Below are 25,800 nucleotides of genomic sequence, written 5' to 3' on the forward strand. Positions count from 1 at the left end.
AAAGAGGGATTCTCCTTCTAGAAAAATAAGAATTTTCTCTCTTTTGTTACATATTGACTGTCTTGAAATGGATTGGGGTTAGGGAAAGAATAGAGGCAATTTTATTTGACCAGAACGATGGTATAAATCCCAGTTCTTTAAGTTTGTATTTAAATATTACTAGTTTCAACTCATGAACCAGGTGCAGATATCCATGGGTACATCTTAGTAACTCAGAGTAGAAGTGTGTGAGTCCCTGTCACATCTGGGAACTTCCCCAGAAGCAGAAGTGTGTGCCTCTGCTACTGGTTTCCTCTCCATTCTTTGCCCTAATATCATGGAAACAAATAAGAATCAGAGGTGTACATGAAATTGTTTTGAGAATGTAATTATCTCTCAACACCCTTACTGAGAAACCAGGAGGACCTTCTGTCTGTGTCTTTTTGATTACTGGTTAAACAAGGAGTGCTTGCATCCTACTTGTATAAAGATGCAGGCAAGAGAAAGACTAGGATTGCAGTGTTGCCCTTGTGTATTTGTATATGGGTATGTTTGTATGTATGTGTTTGTATGTAGGTGGAGGGTGAATTTTAGGAAATGTTTCTGGGGGCAAGATATTAGAAGAAGCAATAATTAACTCTTTTCTTTTCCTAAATTTTAGCTAGAATCAGAAGATACCAGATGACATGTAATGAGAGAAAAAGAAACAAGAGGTGTAATGTGCTTACAAAGTTGAGAGGTTAGAGCTGAAGATCTATGTTCAAAAGTGACATAGGTGGTAATTTTAAAACTTACAAGTGGGTAAAATTTTCAGAGGTCTAAAATAGTAAGTGGGAAATAACCAATGCTAAATAGGTATTATGGTCAGGCTCTGTGTGTGTGTGTGTGTGTGTGTGAGAGAGAGAGAGCGCAAAATACTGAGTACCTGTGGTGTCAACTCTCATATCAGTTCTATGAAGTAGATGTTAGTAGCAAGATAGCTCCATTTTCCAGATGAAGATAATGAAGACCCAGAGAGGTTAAGCAACATGTCTGAGTCACACAATTAGAAAGTAGTAGCATTTGGCTTTGAATTCACATTTCTGTCAACTACTGTCCCTTCTGGGCTTCTGCAGTGGCTTAGTAGGTAAAGAATCTGCCTGCCATGCAGGAGACTCAGGTTCAGTCCCTGGGTCAGCAAGCTCCCTTGGAGTAGGAAAATGGCAACCTACTCCAGTATTCTTGCCTGAAAAATCCCATGGACAGAGAAGCCTGGCAGGCTAGTCCAAAGGGTCACAAAGAGTTGGACACAACTGAGCAACCAAACACACATCAGCACTATCCCTTCTACTCTACCTTACTGCCTGAAATAGAGGCATTTAAAGCTTATCTTTGGCCTTCACTGGTGGCTCAGTGGTAAAGAATCCACCCGCCAATGTAGAAGATGTGAGTTTGATCCCTGGGTTGGGAAGAGACCCGGGAGAAGGAAATGGCAGTCCACTCCAGTCTCCTTGTCTGGGAAACCCTTGGATGGAGGAGCCCAGTGTGCTACAATCCATGGGTCACAAAGAGTCAGACATGACTCAGTGACTAACAAAGGCTATTTTTAAAGGGCTTCCGGGCTTTCTCAGAACCAACTAAACTCCTTTTTCTGAGAAGATATTCCTTAACAGTCCCTCTTTTTCCTTTGCTTCCCACCTCTAGTATAATTCATTCCTTTGTAAATTTACATTTGTTAACAGTAGTGACTTAATAATAGTGTTTATATTTGGATATTCCTGTGTTTTCAAATCACTGAGAGAACATAAGGATGTGAAAGAAATACAGAGTAAATCAGTGAGTCTACAGAGTTAGTGAACCCATGGACTAAGTATTTATTTGTTGTTGCTTGGGGATAGTTAGTTTCTTGGGATGGTTCTCCATTCCTATTTGCCTTTTTTCCCCCCTTCCTCCTCCTTCAACTTTTTCAGCTCTACAAGTGGCTATTGGATTGCCCTTTTTTCTTATCCTTTTGTGTCTCTATTTGCTTCCATTGGGGAATTTTTCTGCCTGCGTTCAGGAGAAGAATAAATTGGCACCCAAGCCGTACTTCTTTGGACATAGAGGTGCACCCATGGTAGGTCTGAGCATGAAGAATGTGGGCGAGTACAGGTGTGCATAGGTGTAGAGGGTGCATCAGATCCTCGGAACCCCCTGGAGAAGTAAAAGGGTTGACTTGAGATGACAAGAATAAGTAATTAATTGTAGATGTTGGATTTGAACTCACCTAATTCTCAGTCCATTTCTCTTTATTGTGTCCAGTGACATTGCCTCAGATGAGCAGAGTCCCTGAATCAGATTTGGTAGACAAGAATGTAGGCAGGTGGATTCATTTTGATATTTGGCAAAACTAATACAATTATGTAAAGTTTAAAAATAAAATAAAATTAAAAAAAAAAAAAAAGAATGTAGGCAGGTTCTTTGAACAAAGAGCCAAGGGAACCAAGTTTTGCTTTCTAAAGTCCTTTCTTACTGGGCCCTGTCACTACCCTAAAAGGGATGTCAGCAGAAAAGACTGTGAGATTAAAGGCTTGATGTCCTTTTCTTCCACAGCTGGGGCCTGAGAATACCATAATGTCCTTTGAGAAAGCTGTTGAACATGGGGCCTATGGACTGGAGAGTGATGTACATATAAGGTAGGAAAGAAGGGACCAGGGTGGGAGGAGAAAAGACCAGTGGATGACTCTAGCCTGGCCCAAGCTGTAGAGAGGGCAAGTCCTGGGAAGTTTCTCCCTTATTCACCTGGCACATGTGTAGATAACACACATACATGAATCACTTCTCCTTTACAAACCACAAATCTGCACCCCTACATGCTCAATCACAGACTCATAAATCACACACTCTATATAGTCTCCACAAATAGCTCAAATTTGTGTCCCCTGCCAACATGCTTACAACTTGTCCCCCTGCCCTACCTTAGCAATCTATTTAATTAATTAATTAACATTCCCTGGGCACCTACTATATACTTCTTCTGAGTGCTAGGGAGAGGAAGATGAGTGAGATAGAGTTCTGCCCAAGAGCTGTTCCCAGCCAGTGAAGGAGACATGGCATGTTTACAAAGAACCTTATTCCTTTTATGGATCTTAACATTTTAAATAACATTTTCCAGGGCCTTTGAATAATACTTAGGCATTTTAGTTAAATGCTTTAGATGTTTTAAACTGCAATTATGCATTTAATGTGTTTTCTTTTTTAGGTATTTCAGTTTCAGTCTTTTCAGAACACTTGAGTAATTCTTACAAATCTAGCACATTAAATGTATAACTATATACATTGTTTGATATATTTCAAATCCTTTTATAAATGCGATGTGAACTTATAATCACAAATCTAGATCAGTTACTCAATTTCCTATTTTAAATTGGATTTACAAAGGTAACCTTTCCAAATTCCCTTAAAGATAATTTTACTTAAAATTTACTTAAAATGCCAAACACCCAAAGATTCAAGTACAAATATTAATAACATATGTATGATTTTTTTGAACATACATATATTTAATTTTTCATTTCTCTACTTTGAAATGTACTTACTCACCAAGAAGACAATTAGGTCATTGAGGTTGCTTTGCCAAGTAAATATTTTGTGTTGGCCTCATTTTTTCAATTAAAATTTTTTGAATACAAAACATTAAATTTACTATGCTTACTATTCTAAGATATATGTATCAGTGGTATTTTACATATTTTTAATGTTGCGGAAACTTGAGCCAACTATCTCTGTGACTTCTTTTCATCTTGTAAAAGCTTTAGACCCATTAAACAATGATGTTCCATTCCCTCCTCACCCACCCCCCAGCCCCTAGAAACTCCTTTGTACTTTTCTGTCTCCATGATTTTGTCTATATTTTAGGTACCTCATATAAATGTATAATTCATATAGTATGTGATTTTTTTGTGACTGGCATGTCTGTCAGTTAGTCTTGTAGTCTTCAAGTTCATTCATATTTTATTTCAAAATTGCCATCCTAAAAGGATGAATAATATTCCACCGTATATATATACACTTGCGTTTTGCTTTTATCAGTTTTGACACTTGGGTTGGTTTTACATTTTAGTTATAGTTAATGATGCTGCTTTGAACATGGGTGTATAAATATCTATTTGAGACTGCTTTCAGTTCTTTGGGGTATATGTCCAGAAAGGGAATTGCTGGGTTACAATGATAATTCTCTTTTTAATTTTTTGAAGAACTGTCCTAGAGTTTTCCACAGTAGTTGCATCATCTTATGTTCCCACTTACAGTGTAGAAGTCTTCTAATTTCTCCACATCTTTGCCAACGTTGTTGTTTTCTGTTCTTTTGGTCGGAGCCATCTAATGGGTGTGAAGTATGATATCTCATTATAATTTTGATTTGCATTTTCCTAGTGATAAGTGATGTTGACCATATTTTCCTGTACTCACTATCTATTTATAATCTTCTTTGGAAAAATGTCTATTCAAGTCCTTTGCCCATTTTTGAATTCTTTTGTTTGTTTTTTAGTTTACTGAACTTCATTTTTTAAAAATTGAAATACAGTTGATTTATATTGTGTTAGTTTCAGGTGTACAGCAAAGTGATTCAGACCTATCTCTCTCTGTCCTTTTTCAGATTCTTTTCTAGGGTTGTATTTTTTTGCTGTTGAGTTTTAGAAGTTCTCTCTATCTATTGGATATTAATCACTTATCAGATATTTAACTTGCAAATATTTTCCCATTCTGTAGGTTGCTTTTTTACTCTATTGATATTGTCTTTTGATGCACAAAATGTTAAATATTCATGACGGCCAGTTAGTTTATTTACATTGTTGTTGCCTGTATATTTTCATATCCAAGAAATCATTGCCAAATCATTGCCAAATATATTTTCCCCTATATTTTCTACTAAGAGATACATTGTTTTAGTTTTTACATTTAGTTCTTTGATCTGTTTTGAGTTTTTGTATATGATGTTAGGCAGTGATCCAGTTTTATTCTTTTCATGTGAATATCCAGCACCATTTGTTGAAAAGATTGTTATTTTTATTTCTGTTGAATGGTCTTGCCACCCTTGCCGAAAGTCATTTGACCATATATGCAAGGGTTTATATCTGGACTCTGTTCTGTTCTTTGTCTGTCTTTATTCCAGTACCCTACTGTTTTGATTACTGTAGGTTTGTAGTAAGTTTTTAATCAAGAAGTGTTAGTACTCTAGTTTAGTTTTTCCTTTTTAAGATTGTTTTGGTTGTTTGGGATCCCTCGTGATTCCATATGAATTTTAGGATGACTTTTTCTTTCTTCAAAAAATGTCATTGGAGGACAAGATAATAAGAGAGTAGGATAACCATGAGCTTGTCTGCTTCCATGGGCACACCAGAACTGCAACTACTTACAGAGAAACTATCCATGAGAATGACCTGAAGACTAGCAGAAAAGAGCTTCTGCAAATAAAGATATAAGGAAGGAACCACAATGAGACAGGTAGGAGGGGCAGTGATTTGGTATAGTTAAGACTTTATACCCCAGGGTAGGTGAGCCACAAATGCAAATATAAGTATTATCACAGAAGTTCTTCCCAAGGAGTGAGGAGTTTGAGCCTTACTTTGGGATTCCCACCTCAGAGGTCTTGCACTGAGAAGATGAGCCCCCAAGAGCATTTCACTTTGGGTGAGTAGGGTTTACTTTTGGGAGAGCCAGAAGACTGTGGGAAATAGAGACTCCATACTTAAATAGAAAACACAAACGCCCACACACTCATGAGATTCAGGGCAGAAACAGTGATTTGAAAGAATCTTTGGTCAGACTCACTTGATGATCTTTGAGAACCTTCTGGAGAGACAGGAGTTAGTTGAAACTCATCATGGACACATAGACACTGGCAGCAGTGGTGCTAGAGAAGACTCTTGAGAGTTCCTTAGACTGGCCAGGAGATCAAACCAGTAATCCTAAAGAAAATCAACCCTGAATATTCATTGGAAGGATTGATGCTGAAGCTGAAGCTCCAGTATTTTGGCCACCTGATGCAAAGAGCCAACTCATTGGAAAAGACCCTGATGCTGGGAAAGATTGAAAGCAGGAGGAGAAGAGAGTGACAGAGGATGAGAGGGTTGGATGGCATCACTGATGCAATTTACATGAACTTGGGCAAACTCCAGGAGATGATGAGATACAGGGAAGCCTGGCATATTGCAGTCCATGGAGTCATGACGAGTTGGCCATGACTTGGTGACTGAACAACAACAATCAGACACTTCTGATACAACCTTAAGCATACTAACATTCACATTTGGGAGCGGGGGCAGGGGTCTCATAATGAGAAGCCCTTAAGAAGGAAATGGCAACCTACTCCACTATTCTTGCCTGGAAAATCCCATGGATAGAGGAGACTGACAAGCTATAGTTCCTGGGGTAGCAAAGAGTCAGACATGGTTTAGTGACTAAACAGCAAGTAGCAGCAGCAGAAAGAGGAGAGAGAAGGTGTGCAGAGAATATATTTGAAGACATAATAGCAAAGGAAACAGACATCCAAGTCAAAGAAGGACAGAGAATACTGAACAGATCAAACCCAAAGAAGTTCACACCAAGAAAAATTGTAATTGAAATGGCAAAAGTTAAAGAGAAAATCTTAAAAGCAGCAAGGGAAAAGCAAAAAGTTATGTACAGAGGAATTCCTATAAGATTCTGAGCTGAGTTTTCAGCAGAAACTATGTGGGCCATGAAGGTCAATTATTTAAAATAATAAACAGGAAAAATACATAACCAGGAATGCTCTACAAACTTCTCACTCACATTTGAAGGTGAAATAAAGTTTTATCCAACCAGTCAGTCCTAAAGTAAATCAGTCCTGAATATTTACTGAAAGCTGAAACTCCAATTCTTTGGCCACCTGATGTGAAGAACTGACTCATTGGAAAAGACCCTGATGCTGGGAAAGATTGAAGATGGGAGGAGAAGGGGACAACAGAGGATGAGATGGTTGGATGGCATCACCAACTCAGTGGAGATGAGTGTGAGTAAGCTCCTGGAGGTGGTGTTGGACAGGGAAGCCTGGCGTGCTGCAGTCCATGGGGGTCACAAAGAGTCGGACACAACTGAGTTGACTGAATTGAACTAAAGGCTAAAAGAATTCAGCTCCATGAAACTAGCTTTACCAGAAATGTTAAAGGGACTGCTCTAAATGGAAAAGGCCACAACTAGAAATATGAAAAATTTGAAAGGAAAAAGTTCATTGGTAAAGGCAAATACACAGTAAAGGTAGAAGATCATTCACTTATAAAGCTAGTAGGAAGGTTGCAAGGTAAAAGTAAGAAAGTCATCGATATCCACAGTAAGTAGGTAAGGGATGCACAAAATAAGAAGATGTAAAATATGATGTCAGACCAGACATCTTGTGGCTGTGTTGTGCTTGTGAGCCCTGTAGGGCCAGGGAGGACTGATTACTGCATGGGGAGAAGGCCAACAGTGGCTTGAGGAAGGTCCTAGCCCTTCTGCACTTATGTCTGGCAGAGCTGATTTGGGACAGTGAGGCAGTCCTTCCCAGTCGCTAGGATAATCAGCTGGTTGGCCACACCTTTGAGTACACACCAAGATATTGAAAAGCCAGATGAAAAGCTCAGACTGTGGTGTTGAAACAGATTAATAAGGAACTTAATGATTTAGCCCATAAGCCTTCAGCAGTGTTTTTTCAGGTCCATTTGGTGCAGATACATTTCATTGGCAAGCCGCAATTATGGCACCCAAAGACAGCCCGTATGAAGGTGGCATATTCTTTTTAACAATTGATTTTCCTACAGACTGCCCCTTCAAACCACTTACCATTGCATTTACAACAGGAATTTAACATTCAAATATTAAAAGTAATGGTAGCATTTGTCTCCTAAGATCACAGTAGTCTCCCACTTTAGCTATATATATATAATGTTCAAGCTGGTTTTAGAAAAGGCAGAGGAACCAGAGATCAAATTGCCAACATCCGCTGGATCATGGAGAAAGCAAGAGAGTTCCAGAAAAACATCTATTTCTGCTTTATTGACTATGTCAAAGCCTTTGACTGTGTGGATCACCACAAACTGTGGAAAATTCTGAAAGAGATGGGAATACCAGACCACCTGACCTGCCTCCTGAGAAATCTGTATGCAGGTCAGGAAGCAACAGTTAGAACTGGACATGGAACAACAGACTGGTTCCAAATAGGAAAAGGAGTATGTCAAGGCTGTATATTGTCACCCTGCTTATTTAACTTCTATGCAGAGTACATCATGAGAAACACTGGACTGGAAGAAACACAAGCTGGAATCAAGATTGCCGGGAGAAATATCAATAACCTCAGATATGCAGATGACATCACCCTTATGGTAGAAAGTGAAGAGGAACTAAAAAGCCTCTTGATGAAAGTGAAAGAGGAGAGTGAAAAAGTTGGCTTAAAACTCAACATTCAGAAAATGAAGATCATGGCATCTGGTTCCATCACTTCATGGGAAATAGATGGAGAAACAGTGGAAACAGTGTCAGACTTTATTTTTTTGGGCTCCAAAATCACCACAGATGGTGACTGCAGCCATGAAATTAAAAGACGGTTACTCCTTGGAAGGAAAGTTATGATCAACCTAGATAGCATATTCAAAAGCAGAGACATTACTTTGCCAACAAAGGTCCGTCTAGTCAAGGCTATGGTTTTTCCAGTGGTCATGTATGGATGTGAGAGTTGGACTGTGAAGAAGGCTGAGCACCGAAGAATTGATACTTTTGAACTGTAGTGTTGGAGAAGACTCATGAGAGTCCCTTGGACTGCAAGGAGATCCAACCAGTCCATTCTGAAGGAGATCAGCCCTGGGATTTCTTTGGCAGGAATAATGCTAAAGCTGAAACTCCAGTACTTTGGCCACCTCATGCGAAGAGTTGACTCATTGGAAAATACTCTGATGCTGGGAGGAATTGGGGGCAGGAGGAGAAGGGGATGACAGTGGATGAGATGGCTGGATGGCATCACCAACTTGATGGATGTGAGTCTGAGTGAACTCGGGGAGTTGGTGATGGACAGGGAGGCCTGGCGTGCTGCGATTCATGGGGTCGTAAAGAGTTGGACACGACTGGGTGACTGAACTGAACTGAACTGAAATATATAAGCAGCATCACATTCCATCAAATTTCATTAAAAACAGCAGCATACCTATTCTTTTCAAATGCAAATCAAACATTCTCCAGGACAGATTACATGGTAGGCCATAAAACACGCCTCAGTAAGTTTAAGAACACTGAAATTATATCAGACCTCTCTCTCAACCACAGTGCTATAAGCTTATAAATCAAATAGAAGGAAAAAACCTGGAAAACATACAAACATGTGGAGGCTAAAGAATGATACTAAACAACCAATGATTCACTGAAGAAATTAAAGAAGAAAAAAATAATATCTGGAAGCAAAATGAAAAAACAGTGATCCAAAATTTTTTTTTTCTGTTTCTTTCTTTTTTTTTTAATTTTATTTTATTTTTAGACTTTACATAATTGTATTAGTTTTGCCAAATATCAAAATGAATCCGCCACAAGTATACATGTGTTCCCCATCCTGAACCCTCCTCCCTCCTCCCTCCCCATACCGTCCCTCTGGGTCGTCCCAGTGCACCAGCCCCAAGCATCCAGTATCGTGCATTGAACCTGGACTGGCAACTCGTTTCATACATGATATTTTACATGTTTCAATGCCATTCTCCCAAATCTTCCCACCCTCTCCCTCTCCCACAGAGTCCATAAGACTGTTCTATACATCAGTGTCTCTTTTGCTGTCTCGTATACAGGGTTATTGTTACCATCTTTCTAAATTCCATATATATGCGTTAGTATACTGTACTGGTGTTTTTCTTTCTGGCTTACTTCACTCTGTATAATAGGCTCCAGTTTCATCCACCTCATTAGAACTGATGCAAATGTATTCTTTTTAATGGCTGAGTAATACTCCATTGTGTATATGTACCACTGCTTTCTTATCCATTCATCTGCTGATGGACATCTAGGTTGCTTCCATGTCCTGGCTATTATAAACAGTGCTGCAATGAACATTGGGGTACACGTGTCTCTTTCCCTTCTGGTTTCCTCAGTGTGTATGCCCAGCAGTGGGATTGCTGGATCATAAGGCAGTTCTATTTCCAGTTTTTTAAGGAATCTCCACACTCTTCTTCATAGTGGCTGTACTAGTTTGCATTCCCACCAACAGTGTAAGAGGGTTCCCTTTTCTCCACACCCTCTCCAGAATTTATTACTTGTAGACTTTTGGATCACAGCCATTCTGACTGGTGTGAAATGGTACCTCATAGTGGTTTTGAGGCCAAAGAACTAAATAGACATTTCTCCAAAGAAGACATACAGATGGCTAACAAACACATGAAAAGATGCTCAACATCATTCATCAGTGATCCAAAATTTATGAAATACAGCAAAAGCAGTTTTAAGACAGAAGTTTGTAGTACTACAAACCAACCTTAGGAAACAAAAATAACATAACCTTACACCTAAAATGATTTGAAAAAGAAGATCAAACACAACTCAAAAGTTAAGAATAATCATAAAGCTGAGAGCAGAAATAAGTAAAAGAGACAGAAAAAAGTAAAGCAATAGAAATAATCATTGAAAGTATGAACTGGTTCTTTGAAAAGAGATGCTAGATTGTTAAATCTTTAGCCTAACTCTTCAAGAAAAAAAAAATGAGACCTAAATCGATAAAGTCAAAAATGAATAAGGGAAACTTAATAACAAACAGCACAAAAATAGAAAGGAGCATAAGAGATTGCTATGGACCTATCAATGACTCATTAATGAATTTGGTAAAGTCTCAGGCTATGGAATTAATGCACAGAAATATATTGCATTTCTATATACTAAAAGAACTATCAGAGAAATTAAAATAATCCCATTCACAATGACATGAAAAAGAATAGAATACCTGCAAACAAGTCTTACTAAGGAGCTAAAACATGTGCACTTTGAAAATTGCAAGACATAATAAATGAAACTGCAGATGACAGAGAAGTATAGAAAGATACACCATGCTCATGGACTGGAAGAATTAATATTGTTAAAATGACCATACCAACCCGATGAAATCTACAGATTCAGTGCAATCTCTATTAAAATGTCAATGGAATTTTTCACAGATCTAGAACAAATAATTCCAAAATTTTTATGGGAACACAGAAAACGTCTGAGTACCCAAAACAGTCTTAAGATAGAAGACTCCCTCCAAAGTATACTGTAGAGCTACAGTAATCAAAACAGGATGAGGTAGGCACAAAAACACACATAAATCAGTGGAACAGAATAGAGATCCCAGAAATGAGTCCATAGTTAATATATATCCATGGAGACTAAAATATGCAATGGGGAAAGGAAAGACTCTTCAAAAAATGGTGTTGGGAAAACTGTACCACTTTCTCACACCATATACAAAATAAACTCAAAATGAATTAAAGTCTTATGCATAAGATCATAAAACATAAACTTGTAGAAGAAAACATTGGTAATGTACTCTTTGACTTAAGTCTTAGAATTTTGAAGGGAGGTCTGTTTCGTTAGGCTAAGGAAACAGAAGCAAAAATAAATGAGACAACATCAAATGAAACAAGCTTTTTCTCAGTGAAGGAAACTCAATTGAAAAAGCTGTGTACTGAATGGGAGAAGATATTTGCAAATGGCATATCTGACAAGTGATTAATATCTTAAAGTATATAAAGAACTCATACAAGTCAGCATGAAAGAAACAACCAACTAAAAAATGGACAAAGGACCTGAATAGACATTTTTTTAAAGGAGACATTCATGTGGCCAACAGACATATGAAAAGATGTCTATATCACTAATCAACAGGGAAATGCAAATCAAAACCACAATGAGATATCCCCTCACACATGTCAGAATGGCTATTAACAAAAAGATAACAAATTATAAATATTGGCAAGGATGTGGAGAGAAAGGAGTTCTTGTGTACTGTTGATGAGAATGTAAATTGGTGCAGGCACTGTGGAGAACAATATGGAAGTTCCTAAAGAAATTAAGCATATAAATACCATATATTCTAGCAGTTCCACTTCTAGTTGTATATCTGAAGAAAATGAAAACACCAGTTTGAAAAGATATATGCCCCACTGTGTTCACTGTAGTAGCTTTATGTACAACATTCAAGATAAGGAAGCAACCTAAGTACCCATCAATAGGTGATTGGATAATGAAGAAATGATGTGTATAAATGTACAGTATTTCTCAGCCATAAACAGAATGAAACTAGCCATTGGTGACATATGTTTGTACCTAGAAATAATTATGCCAAGTGAAATGGAACAAGCATAACCAAATAGAAACAGAGTTATAGATGCGGAGAACAAACAGATGGTTGCCAGAAGGGACGAAGTTTGTGGAGAGGAGAGAAATAGGTGAAGGACCTTAAGAGGTACAAGCTTTCAGTTACAAAACAAATAAATCACAGATATGAAATGCAAAGTGTGGGGAATATAGTCATGTAATATCTTTGGTGACAGATGACAGCTAGGCTTAGTGGTGATCATTGTTAAATGTACAGAAATATCAAATTACTGTGTAGTCTACCGAGAATTAATATAGTTGTAGTTCAGTTATTCTTCAATTATATTTCAAAAACAAGCAAGCAAACAAAAACTAAACAAACTCATAGAAAAAGAGGTCAGATTTGTTACTAGAGACAGTGACTAGATTTGTGACTCAGAGACAGGAGTGGGTGAAATTGGTGAAATGAGATGAAGCAGTCTTTCAGTTACAAGACAAATAAATATAGGGATGTAATATGTAACATGCTAAAGATAATTAAGGAAAAATATTTTTTTATTTTCTTAATGTTGTATCTAGTTCTTCCTCGATGGCTCAGTGATAAAGAAGCCACCTGCCAATGCAGGAGACATGGGTTTGATCCTTGGGTTGGGAAGATCCCCTGGAGAAGGAAATGACCACCCACTCCAGTATTCTTGCCTTGGAAATTCTATGCACTGAGAGGAGCCTGGTGGGCTATAGTACATGCGGTTGCAAAAGAGTTGAACATGATTTAGTGACTAAACAACAACATCATCAATATTGTATCTGAATGAGATGATGGATGTTCACTAAACGTAGTATAATCATACTGTGATGGATGTAAGTCAAATAATTATGTTGTATGCCTTAATCTTTTACAGTGCTGTATGTAGAGTATATTTCAATAAAACTAGGGGGGAATCACTGAGATTTTGATAGGAATTGCATGAATCTTCTCATTGCTTTGGTTAATAGTAACATATTAACAATGTTAATTTTTTCAACCCATAAACATGGGATGTGTTTACATTTATCTGTGTCTTCCTCCACTTCTTTCAGAAATATTTTCTTGTTTTCATTGCATAAATCTTTCACCTCCTTAAAGTTCATTCTTTTAAGTATTTTATTCTTTTTGATGCCATTTTAAATGAAATTGTTTTTGTAATTTCTGTAATTAGTGACCAGAGTGGAGATTTCTTATATTTGGAGTATAGGATCTCTTTTTGACACCCTGAGTCTTACCATGCTTTGCAAGTTACTTCATGAACCTGTACACAGATTTTTCATTCTTATGTATAGAAATGCAGCTGATTTTTGGATGTTTCCTTGGTATTGCTGTTTTGTGAAATTTATTTATTCTGTTTTTTGTTATAGAAATTTTAGGCTTTTCTGCATGTAAGAGTTTTTGTTGTTCAATGATTTTCATGTCTGATTCTTTGTGACCCTGTGGACAGCAGCTCGCCAGGCTTCCCTATCCTTCACTATCTTCCAGAGTTTGCTCAAATTCATGTGCATTGAGTCAGTGATGGTATCTAATTGTCTCATCTCTGCTGCCCTCTTCTCTTTTTGCCTTCAGTCTTTCCCATCATCAGGATCTTTTCCAGTGAGTTGGCTCTTCGTATCAAGTGGCCGAAGTATTGGAGTTTCAGCTTCAGCATTAGTCCTTCCAATCAATATTCAGGGTTGATTTGTTTTAGGATTGCCTGGTTTGATTTTCTTACAATCAAAGGGACTCTCAAGAGTCTTCTCTATCTAGCACTGTAGTTTGAAAGCATCAATTCTTTGGCACTCAAACTTCTTTATGGTTCAACTCTCACATCTGTACGTGACTACTGGGAAAACCATAGCTTTGACTATATAGACCTTTGTCAGCAAAGTAATGTCTCTGCTTTTTAATACACTGTCTAGGTCTGTTATACATGTCCTTCCAGGGGCAAGCATTTTTTAATTTCTTGGCTAAAGTCACTGTCTGCAGTGATTTTGGAGGCCAAGAAAATAAAATCTGCTACTGTTTCCACTTTTCCCCCTTCTATTTGCCATGAAGTGATGGACCCAGATGCCATGATCTTAGTTTTTGAATGTTGAGTTTTAAGCCAGCTTTTTCACTCTCCTCTTTGATCTTCATCAAGAGGCTCTTTAGTTCCTCTTTGCTTTCTGCCATAAGGGTGATATCATCTTCACATCTGAGGTTGTTGATATTTTTCGCAGCAGTCTTGATTCCAGCTTGTGATTCATCCAGCTCTGCATTTTGCATGATATGCTCTGCATATAAGTGAAACAGGGTGCCAGTATATAGCCTTGTCTTATTCTTTTCCCAATTTTGAATCAGTCAGTTGTTCTATGTAAGGTTCAAACTGTTGCTTCTTGACCCACATACAAGTTTCTCAGGTCACAGGTAAGATGGTCTGGTATTCCCATCTCTTAAGAATTTTCCACAGTTTGTTGTGATCCACACAGTCAAAGGCTTTAGCGTAGTCAATGAAGCAGAAGTAGATGTTTTTCTGGAATTGCCTTGCTTTCTTTATGATGCAATAAATGTTGGCAATTTGATCCCTGGTTCCTCTGCCTTTTATAAACCTACCTTGTCCATCTGGAAGTTCTTGGTTCATGTACTACTGAAGCTTAGTTTGAAGGATTTTGAGCATAACCTTACTAGCATGTGAAATGAGTGCAATTTTTCAGGTAGTTTGAACATTCTTTGACACTGCTCTTCTTTGAGATCGGAATGAAAACTGACCTTTTCCAGTCCTGTGGCCACTGCTGAGTTTCCCAAATTTGCTGGCATATTGAGTGCAGCACTTTCACAGCATCATCTTTTAGGATTTGAAATAGCTCAACTGGAATTCCATCACCTCCACTAGCTTTGTTCGTAGTGATGCTTCCTAAGGCCCACATGACTTCACACTCCAGAATGTCTGGCTCTAGGCAAACCATCATAGTTATCCCGGTCATAAAGATCTTCTTTTGTATAGTTCTGTGTATTCTTGCCACCTCTTCTTACTCTCTTCTGCTTCCGTTAGGTGCTTACATTTCTGTCCTTTATTGTGCCCATCCTTGCATGAAATGTTCCCTTGGTATCTCCAGTTTTCTTGACGAGATCTCTAATTTTTCTCATTCTGTTGTATTTCTCTACAGTTCTTCTCCTTGTTCATAAAGAAGACCTTCTTATCTCTTTGCTATTTTCTTGAACTCCGCATTCAGGTGGGTTTATCTTTCCCTTCCTATCTTGCTTTTCACTTCTCTTCTTTTCTCAGCTATTTGTAAAGCCTCCTCAGACAATCACTTTGCCTTCTTGCATTTCTTTTTCTTTGGTATGGTTTTAGTCTCTGCCTCCTGTACAGTGTTATAAACCTCTGTCCATAGTTCTTCAGGCACTCTGTCTACCAGATCCAGTCCCTTGAATCTGTTTGTCACCTCCACTGTATAGTCAATCATAAGGGATTTGATTTAGGTCATATCTGAATGGCCTAGTGGTTTGCCCGTCTTTCTTCAATTTAAGCCTGAAGTTTTCAATAAGGAGCTGATAATCTGATCCACAGTCAGCTCCAGGTCTTGTTTGTGCTGAGTGTATAGAGCTTCTCCATCTTCGTGTGCAAAGAATATAAGCAGTCTAATTTTAGTATTGACCTGTAGGTGATGTCTATGTGTAGTCATCGTTTGTGTTGTTGGAAGAGGGTTTTACTATGACCAGCGTGTTCTCTTGGCAAAACTGTTAACCTTTGTCCTGCTTCAATTTGTATTCCAAGGCAAAACTTGCCTGTTACTCCAGGTATCTCTTGACTTCCTATTTTTGCATTCCAATCCCCTGTGATCAAAATAACATCTTTTTTTGATGTTAGTTTTAGAAGGTCTTGTAGGTCTTCATAGAACTGGTCAACTTCAGCTCTTTTGGCATTAGTGGTTGGGGCATAGACTTGGATAACTGTGATATTGAATGGTTTGCCTTGGAAATGAACTGAGATCATTCTGTTATTTTTGAGATTGCCCCCAAGTACAGCATTTTGGACTCTTTTGTTGATTGTGAGGGCCACTCCATTTCTTCTAAGGTATTCCTGCCCAGAGTAGTAAATATAATGGTTGTCTGAATTAAATTTGCCCATTCCTGTCCATTTTAGTTCACTGATTCCTAAAATGTCAGTGTTCACTCTTGCCATCTCCTGTTTGACCACGTCCATTTTACCTTGATTCATGGACCTAATGTTCCAGGTTCCTATGCTGTGTTATTCTTTGCAGCATCAGACTTTATTTTCACCTCCAGACACATCCTCAACTGAGCGTCCTTTTTGCTTTAACCCAGCAGCTACATTCTTTCTGGAGCTATTAACTGCCCTCTGCTCTTCTCCTGTAGCGTATTGGACACCTTCTGACCTGGGGGGCTCATCTGCAGTGTCGTATCATTTTGCCTTTTCATACTCTTAATGTTTATGGGGTTCTTGAGGCAAGAATACTGATGTGGTTTGTCATTCCCTTCTCAGTGGACTACATTTTGTCAGAACTGTCCACAGTGATTCATTTTTCTTCGGTGGCATGGCATGTCACGGCTCATAGCTTCATTGAAGTTATGCAGGCCCCTTCACCAATGACAAGACCATGATCCATGAAGGTGGCATATAAGATAATACCATATGAAAACAGAAGTAATTTTAGCTTTTTCCATTCCAACCTGGATCCATTTTATTTCTCTGTGTTTCTCAATTGCTCTGGCTAGAACTTTTAGCGTCGCTTTGAGTACAAGTGCCAAAAGTACACTTCCTTACCTTCTTCCTAATTTGAGAGGAAAAGCTTTTTGTCATTCACCATTGAATATGGTGTTTGCCATGGCTTTTTCATATATGTCTTGTATTTTTTTTAATTTAAATTTATATATTTTAATTGGAGGCTAATTACTTTATAATATTGTATTGGTTCTGCCACACATCAACATGAATCCGTCACAGCCATACATGTGTTCCCCATCCTGAACCCCTCTCCCACCTCCAATATGTGTCTTTTATTATTTTGGTGTTGTTTCTTTCTATTTTTAGCTTGATGAGAATGTTTATCATTAAAGAGTGTTGAATGTTGTCAAATTCCTTTTCTGTATCACTTGAAATAATTGTGTTTTTTTCTCTTTCATTCTTTTAATGTGGTTTATTACATTGATGGATTTCAATAACATTCTTGAATTTTGGGACTGAATCTCAGATATAATCTTTTTTAAATACAGTGCTGAGTTCTATTTGCTATTTTATTGAGGTTTTTTTTAACATCAGTGTTCATAAGGGATATTGTTCTATAATTTTATTTTCTTGTAGTATGTTTGTCTGGCTTTGATTTTGGGATATCCTTTAGAGTCTGTTAGCTCTTATACAGTCTTTTTTTATTCTCATATTCAATAAGTTGTATTGTGTTATCTTTTAGTTCAGTGAGTCTTCCTTTTGCCTGTTTAAATCTGCCTTTGAATCCCTGTAGTCCGTTTTTTTATTTCAGTTGTTGTACTTTTTAGCTCTATAATTTTTTGGTTTATTTTTCGGGTTTAAGAACTCTCTTTATTAATATTTCCATTTTGTTCATACATTATTTTGTTGAGTTTATACACATCTTTCTTTAGTTCTTTTAGTGTCTTTAATATGATTGTTTTAAAGTTTTTATCTAGTATATCCACCATTAGCTTTTTTTTAGGGACAGTTCTTGTTGATTTTTTTTTCCTTTGAATGGGCCATACTTTGTTTTTGTCAGTCTTATGATTTTTTTTTTTTTTGGTTAAAAACTGAGCATTTGAGATGAGTAGTATGGTAATACTGGAAATTAGATTCTCCCCCTTCCTTTGGGTTTGCTGGGTTTTGTTGTTGTTATAATTTTTATTAGATGTCTCTGTGCTGTGGATCAGCCTGAGGTATAAACTTGAGTTTTTTTCAGGTTTTTCTGATCTTCCCTTGGCCATGTATGGTCACTTTCTAATTTCTCTTTGTATGTACTGCTGCTGCTACTGCTGTAAGTTGCTTTAGTCATGTCCGACTCTGTGCGACCCCATAGATGGCAGCCCACCAGGCTCCTCCGTCCCTGGTATTCTCCAGGCAAGAACACTGGAGTGGGTTGCCATTTCCTTCTCCAATGCATGAAAGTGAAAAGTGAAAGTGAAGTCACTCAGTTGTGTCCGACTCTTTGTGACCCCATGGACTGCAGCCTACCAGGCTCCTCCATCCATGGGATTTTCCAGGCAAGAGTACTGGAGTGGGTTGCCATTGCCTTCTCCATTTGTATGTACAGATATTTTTAATATTTTAAATTTTTAATATAGATCACTTTAATATAAAGCTACTGTTTAATGGCTGATTTACAATAGGATAAAAGGAGAAACATAAAAGAGCTTTGAAACGGGTGCTGGCCTTTAAATTTTGTGAAAGTCACTTCTATTAGAGGGCTAGGGCTTTGCAACAGTGGAAGAAGGTGGAACAACAGTCTTATCGCTCTGCTCTTTTGTGACAAGAAGTGACCAGTGACCAGAGCAGAGAAACCCTATATTTTGAATAGAGGATGTTTTTTTTGCCACCCTGGCACTCACCAGCTGCTGTGCAAGTTACTCCAGGAACCTGTCCACAGTTGTTTGCCATGTGAATAGTGGTGGGTAATCACTGCAGATGGTGACTGCAGCCATGAAATTAAAAGATGCTTACTCCTTGGAAGGAAAGTTATGTCCAACCTAGATAGCATATTCAAAAGCAGAGACATTACTTTGAGAACAAAGGTCCGTCTAGTCAAGGCTATGGTTTTTCCAGTGGTCATGTATGGATGTGAGAGTAAGACTGTGAAGAAGGCTGAGTGCCGAAGAATTGATGCTTTTGAACTGTGGTGTTGGAGAAGACTCTTGAGAGTCCCTTGGACTGCAAGGAGATCCAACCAGTTCATTCTGAAGGAGATCAGCCCTGGGATTTCTTTGGAGGGAATGATGCTAAAGCTGAAACTCCAGTACTTTGGCCACCTCATGCAAAGAGTTGACTGATTGGAAAATACTCTGATGCTGGGAGGGATTGGGGGCAGGAGGAGAAGGGGATGACAGTGGATGAGATGGCTGGATGGCATCACTGACTCGATGGACGTGAGTCTGAGTGAACTCCGGGTGTTGGTGATGGACAGGGAGGCCTGGCATGCTGTGATTCATGGGGTCGCCAAGAGTCGGACACGACTGAGCGACTGAACTGAACTGAATGAGTAGCTACTATTGTGCTAAGAGTTGAAATTGACTGAAATTAACCCCAGTTTATATCTGAGTTTTCCCATGAAAGTTGAACGCCTTTCATGTACTCCAAACTTCCAAGAGAATTACATTAGACAGTCTTCGGATGCAGTTGTTGCCTAGGTGGGGAGACAGATTCCTGGTGCTTTGTACTCTGTCATCTTCCCAGCATCATTTTGATGAATTTTAACTTGATAGTTGTTTTCTTCCTTCACCGTTTAAAATACGTTGTTTCATTGTTTTCTGTATCTCATATTTTTTGTTGAAAAGTCTGCTATATACTTATCTTTGATGGCTGGACGGCATCACTGACTCGATGGATGTGAGTCTGAGTGAATTCCTGGTGTTGGTGATGGACAGGGAGGCCTGGCGTGCTGCGATTCATGGGGTCGCAAAGAGTCGGACACGACTGAGCGACTGATCTGATCTGATCTGATTTCTATCTAAATATGTATTTTCTTTCCCTGTGGCTACTTTTACAATTTTCTTTTCCTCATCAATTTTTCACCAGTCATACACATGCACATAGTGTGGGGTATGTGCCTGTGTATGTGCACTCCTATATTTACTTTTCTTGGTATTCATCAGTGTTGTTGGATCTATTGATGCCTAACTTTTATAAATTTTTGAAATTTTTACTTTTACTTCCTCAGATTTTTTTCTGTTCCTCCCCTCTTTTTAGGTCTGCAACTGCATGTATATAATACTGCTTGATATTGTCTTACAGTTCATTTGGATAGATTCTACCGCTGCACCTTCCAACTCACTGATCTTTACATCATCTGTAATATCAAATATGCTGTTAAGTTCATTTAGTGAAATTTTCATTTCAATTATATTTTTTTATCTCAAAATTTCCATTTATTTCTTTTTCGACTCTTAAACAGTTATGTCTTCATATGTTCATGCATTCCTTTGCATCTATTACATACATCGTCTATATTTTTTATCATGATTTAATATTCTTGTTTATGAATTCTGTCACCTCTGTCATTTCCAAGTTTGTCTTTACTGGGTAATTTCTCTAGGTTATGATTACGTTTTTATACTTCATTATATGTCTGGTAAATTTTGGTTATAAGCCAAACATTGTGACTTTACCATTCTGGGTGGTATATTTTTTTGTATTCCATTAAAGAATTTTGTGCTTATCCTAGCAGGCAATTAAGTTACTTGAAGATTAGTTTTATCCTTTGGAGGATTGTTTTTAAGTTCTTTTATGGATATTCTAAGGTAATTCTAGTTCTAAATTATTCCCATCTCAAAGACGTATCCTCATTATTATTGAGGTCATGCCACTAATAGAACTTGAATGAGTTACATCCCTTTGTGAGCTCTGTAAATTGCCTTGGAACTTTCTGGTTATTTTCCTTTTCTTGGAAGTTATTCTTGACAAACTTCATAAGAGTTTTTCTCTGTACATTTACAAATTGATATTTAGCCATACTTCAAGGGATCCTTGTACATATTTCTCCAGAATGCTTTCTTTTTGCATACCTCCATTCCCTACGGGACTCTAGCCAATAAATTCTAGCTTTATTGACCTCTCCTTAATCTTATCTTCTTCTCATTTCATTAAGTGGCTGGGTACTTTCTAGATGCTCCCCTCCTTGCTCCATGGGCTTCCCTGGTGCTAGTGGCAAAGAACCCGCCTGCCAGTGCAGGAGATGTACGAGCTCAGGTTTGATCCCTGAGTCAGGAAGATCCCCTGGAGGAGGGCATGGCAACCCATTTTAGTATTCTTGCCTGGAGAATCCCATGGACAGAGGAGCCTGCTGGGCTATAGTTCATAGGGTTGCAGAGAGTGAGACCCAACTTGAATCGACTTATCATGCATGCCCACCTTGTCCCATGCCAAATTCCAGTATTTACCTGCAAGAAGGAAGCTTGCATAATGGTAAAGCCTATTTCATTTGTTTGCCTTTTCTCAGAAATAATTATACTGTGCTCCCCATTGTCTACTTCCTACAAAAGTTAATTCTCTTGTTTTGTCCAGTTTTCTAGTTGTTCATGGGCAAGGGACTAGGTCTCAATCCTGTTACTCCTTAGTGATCATTACAGAGTTCTCATCATGTATATTTTAATCATAAAGAAAGAGAGATTTTCATAAAGACAGATTCCTCAAGGCAAATAGCTGATAACAGAAGTTTTCAGATAATAAACTTTTCTAATGATGCCACCTGATATGAGAATCTAGGACCAGAAATACTCAGGGCAGTTGCCAGTTGGGAAATGAGTCAGAAAAACATAGGAAGTTTGTGTAGGTGCCTGTTTAGTATGGTTCTAGGGACTTCAGGACCTTGCCACATTCACTTCTCACTTACTTTACTCTCAGATAACTACTTTACCTATTGTTTTCTAGATCCATAAATTCCCTTGATAGGAAGGCTACTGTTTCACCATAGCTAATAGACTTAACGGAGCTTTCCTGGTAGCTCAGACAGTAGTCAGCCTGCAGTGCAGGAAACCCAGGTTCGATCCCTGGGTCAGGAAGATCCCCTGGAGGAGGGCATGGCAAGTCACTCCAATATTCTTGCTTGGAGAATCCTCCTAGACAGAGGAGCCTGGCAGGATCCAGTCCATGGGTTCACAAAGAGTCAGACATGACTGAGCAACTAAGCACAGCACAATAGGCTTATTGTACCTTACAAAAGATTGCTTCCTTGGGCACAAAAATGTTAATATCAAAGTATAAATTCCTGTACTTAATCCTCTGCTAATATAAGGGAGGGAGTAAGGAACCTAGTAAGACTTGTGAACTTGATAGGCTTTTTGAGAACCCAGTCTGCCAGGGTGGCTGAATTCAGCCTATCCACCTTTTCTGCTCTTCTCCCTCTCTGCCTGCAGTTATGATCATGTGCCTTTTCTCATGCATGACTCTGACCTGAGAAGAACAACCAATATCAAGGAGGTCCTGCCAAATGCCTCTTTGACACACCCTTCCTTATTTGATTGGGATTTCCTGTCAACTCTGAATGCAGGCAAATGGTTTTCACATGCTCCGGTAAGACATGTTCCCCACTTCAAGAAACCTGCCTTGAACTCCCTCTTCTGTATGAGGTCATGTGCTGCTCCTGGAGATGAAGCCTTTAGATGAGGATAGGCAAGTGTGCACACAATTTCATCCCAGTTTGGTAGCATGATTATAGTTAGAATTCACAGGAATGTTATTCCAGTAATGTAGTCAGTCTAATTGCTGCTGGAAATTCTGAAAACAAGCTTTAAACTTATTCTTGGTCATTTACTTCCTTTTAATCCAAGAATTTCTTGAACTTGGGGCTTCCCTGGTGGCTCAGATGGTAAAGAATCTGCCTGCAGTGTGGGAGACTGGAGTTTGATTCCTGGCAGTGTTTCAATAACAAGTTAGAGAATTTAGAATTATCCTGAATAGAAAGTCAGATTTACATGTGATAAAAGTCAAGCCTGCCTTCTGAAAATAGTTAAAGAAAAAGCAACTTACATTTTCCAGGTTATCATATCTACAGGGAATCCATGTGACCTAGGTTTCACCAATCAGATACACTCATTTTCAGTCTAATTTTGACAACAAACATCTGAGCAGGACAGACAGCAGACACTCATATTGCTAGCACCTATGGCAGCAGAGCTACAGTAGTTAGATGTCAGCTGTGGTGATGGCTGTCCTATCAGGTAGTTGTATAATTAGGAAAATAAATCTTCAGGGACTTTTGATTATGTACTAGGTGGAATGGAATTTATTTACATTTGATGTTAATCCTGAAGACTGATTTGATCCTTTTTCATGTTAAAAGTGAAAAGTAAAGACTTACATAAAGAGATACTTATCCACTTGAAATTCTTTCTTTTAAGAAGTGTTACTGTAAGGGATAGTTGAACATTGATTTGTAATGATTGTATCACCTCAGAATACTTATTCTCATATGAGTACGTAGCCTATAAATGTTGTTTCCATGTGAGAAATAAAGGGATACATCTGATATTCCAGGTTTCTGTGTGTATGTAGGCTCTGTATATGTCTCATCATATATGAATAAATAGAAATATACAGACTAGAGAGGCTCCATTAGTATGTACAATATATATTGGTTTAATTAGCCACATGCTAAGTCGCTTCATTTGTATCCAACTCTTTGTGACCCTCTGGACTGTAGCCCTCCAGGCTCCTCTGCCAATGGGATTTTCTAGTCAAGAATATTACGCATTGGAAGGCAGATTCAACACCTGGACCTCCATGAAAGTCCCACAGGCAAGAATACTGGAGTGGGTTGCCATTTCCTCCTCAGGGGATCTTCCCGACCCAGGATTCAAACCCACATCTCTTAAATCTCCTGCTTCAGCAGATGGATTCTTTACCACTAGTGCAGCCCATGGAAGCCCTGATAGCCATAGGCAATGTTTTGACAAATATGTATTCCAAATGAGAAGGCTATTACAATATTTGTTGTGTAATGTATGGTTTGTAAAAGTCTTACTTACCATAAGTGATGGGATTGGATATGTTATTTTAGTACTGTTATCTTTATGTTTTAGGATTAATAGTTTTGTTTTATCTAGGTGGTATGTTTGCAGTGTTTAGTTATACCTTTAGTCTGGTTACTGAAGAGTATTCTGAAACCTTGACTTCAAATATGATTATCTAGGGGGCTTTATTTTTTGGTTTGTTTGTAGAGCTTTCTTTGCTTGCATGCTGTGTGGTCAGAAGTAGTCAAAGTGGTGTTGGCACATTATTTAAAACGTTTGTAAATTGGATAATTTTTCAGAGCAAAGAAATTCTTTCATTTGTGAAGGTTTTTCTGGGTGCTCTTTATTGGTTGGGTATAGTTATGAATTGATGGTGGTGGTGAGTTGATTATTATTTGACAGTAAAGTTATTATTCTTGAGATCACTTGTGAAAATTAAATAGTTGATCTATAGTGAAATAAAAATAGATATAGAAGTTCTGGGAATTGTCCCTGGAAGATCAGCTGATCTATTTGGGGGCTTGCTTGGTGATTCAGTGGTAAAGAGTCTGCCTACAGTGCAGGAGACTCCAAATTCAATCCCTGGGTCAGGAAGATCCCCTCGAGAAGGAAATGGCAACCCACTCCAGTATTCTCACCTGGAAAATCCCATGGACAGAGGAGCCTGGCAGGCTACAGTCCATGGGGTCTCAAGGAGTTGGACACAACTTAAATTTGTTGGTATAGTTATTATTCTTGAGATTGCTTGTGAAAATTAGTGTGATCCATAATGGTTTTTCTAGTAGTCATGTGTGGTTTTTCCAGTAGTCATGAATATTCATTGCAAGGACTGATGATGAAGTTGAAACTCCAATACTTTGGCCATCTGGTACAAAGAACTGATTCATTGGAAAAGACCCAGATGCTGGGAAAAATTGAAGGCAGGAGGAGAAAGGGGTGACAGAGGATGAAATGATTGGATGGCATCACCGACTCAATGGACATGAGTTTGAGCAAGCTGTGGAAGTTGGTGATGGACAGGGAAGCCTGGTGTGCTGCAGTCCATGGGGTCACAAAGAGTTGGACATGACTGAGTGACTAAACTGAACTGAATAATGAAATAAAAAGAGATACAGAAGTTCTGCAAATTGTCCCTGGAAGATCAGCTGAGTTCTTATTTTACTAGTAAAGCCAACATTTCTGTGGAGCATTTTTATATCCTTTTGTGAAAGTATAAATCTCAAAAGTTGTTCAGTCACTAAGTCATATCCAACTTTTTTTGACCCCATGGACTGCAGCACACCAGGCTTTCCTGTCCTTCACCACCTCCTAGAGGTTGCTCAAACTCATGTCCATTGAGTCAGTGATACCATCCAACCATCTCATCCTCTGTTGCCCCCTTCTCCTGCCCTCAGTCTTTCCCACCACCAGGGTCTTTTCCAATGAGTCACCTCTTTGCATCAGGTGTCCAAAGTACTGGAGCTTCAGCTTCAGCATCAGTCCTTCCAATGAACATTAAGGGTTGATTTCCTTTAAGATTGACTGATTTGATCTCCTTGCAGTCCAAGGGACTTTCAGGAGTCTTCTCCAGCACCACAGTTCAAAAGCTTCAATCTTAAAAAATCTCAAAAGTATAAAAATGCAATTCTCATGCATATAGTGAGCAGATTATAATCTTTATTTAGCACATTAATGAAATAAGCAGAACGACACTTAAAAGAAGAACTCAACATGCTTATAGTCAGAGCAACAAAGAAATGCTGAAATCACATTGTTAAGTTGGATACAAACCTACTGTGTTACCTTGTTAATATACTGTATGGCAATGAAGATATCCTTTTGGAGTTATCTTTTTTTTTATCAAAAATCATGTACATCTCTATTGGACA

The 25,800-nt window shown here is 38.4% G+C and overlaps 1 protein-coding gene across 14 annotated transcripts in view; it reads left to right on the plus strand.

Moving 5' to 3' along the window:
- Positions 1 to 25,800, plus strand: part of LOC102407046 (glycerophosphodiester phosphodiesterase domain-containing protein 4) — a 182,428-nt gene that overhangs the window by 43,303 nt on the left and 113,325 nt on the right. For 12 of the 14 annotated variants that reach the window (XM_045165804.1, XM_044943449.2, XM_044943451.2 and 9 more), the window contains 2 exons: positions 2,551 to 2,633; positions 22,337 to 22,493. The exons of the other annotated variants lie outside the window; for them this stretch is intronic. In XM_045165804.1, the coding sequence (XP_045021739.1) occupies positions 2,551 to 2,633; positions 22,337 to 22,493 (240 nt within the window). The remainder of the gene's footprint in view (positions 1 to 2,550; positions 2,634 to 22,336; positions 22,494 to 25,800) is intronic. 14 annotated transcript variants of the gene reach the window in all.

This window comes from Bubalus bubalis, chromosome 5 (assembly GCF_019923935.1).
Source record: "Bubalus bubalis isolate 160015118507 breed Murrah chromosome 5, NDDB_SH_1, whole genome shotgun sequence".
NCBI lineage: Eukaryota > Metazoa > Chordata > Mammalia > Artiodactyla > Bovidae > Bubalus > Bubalus bubalis.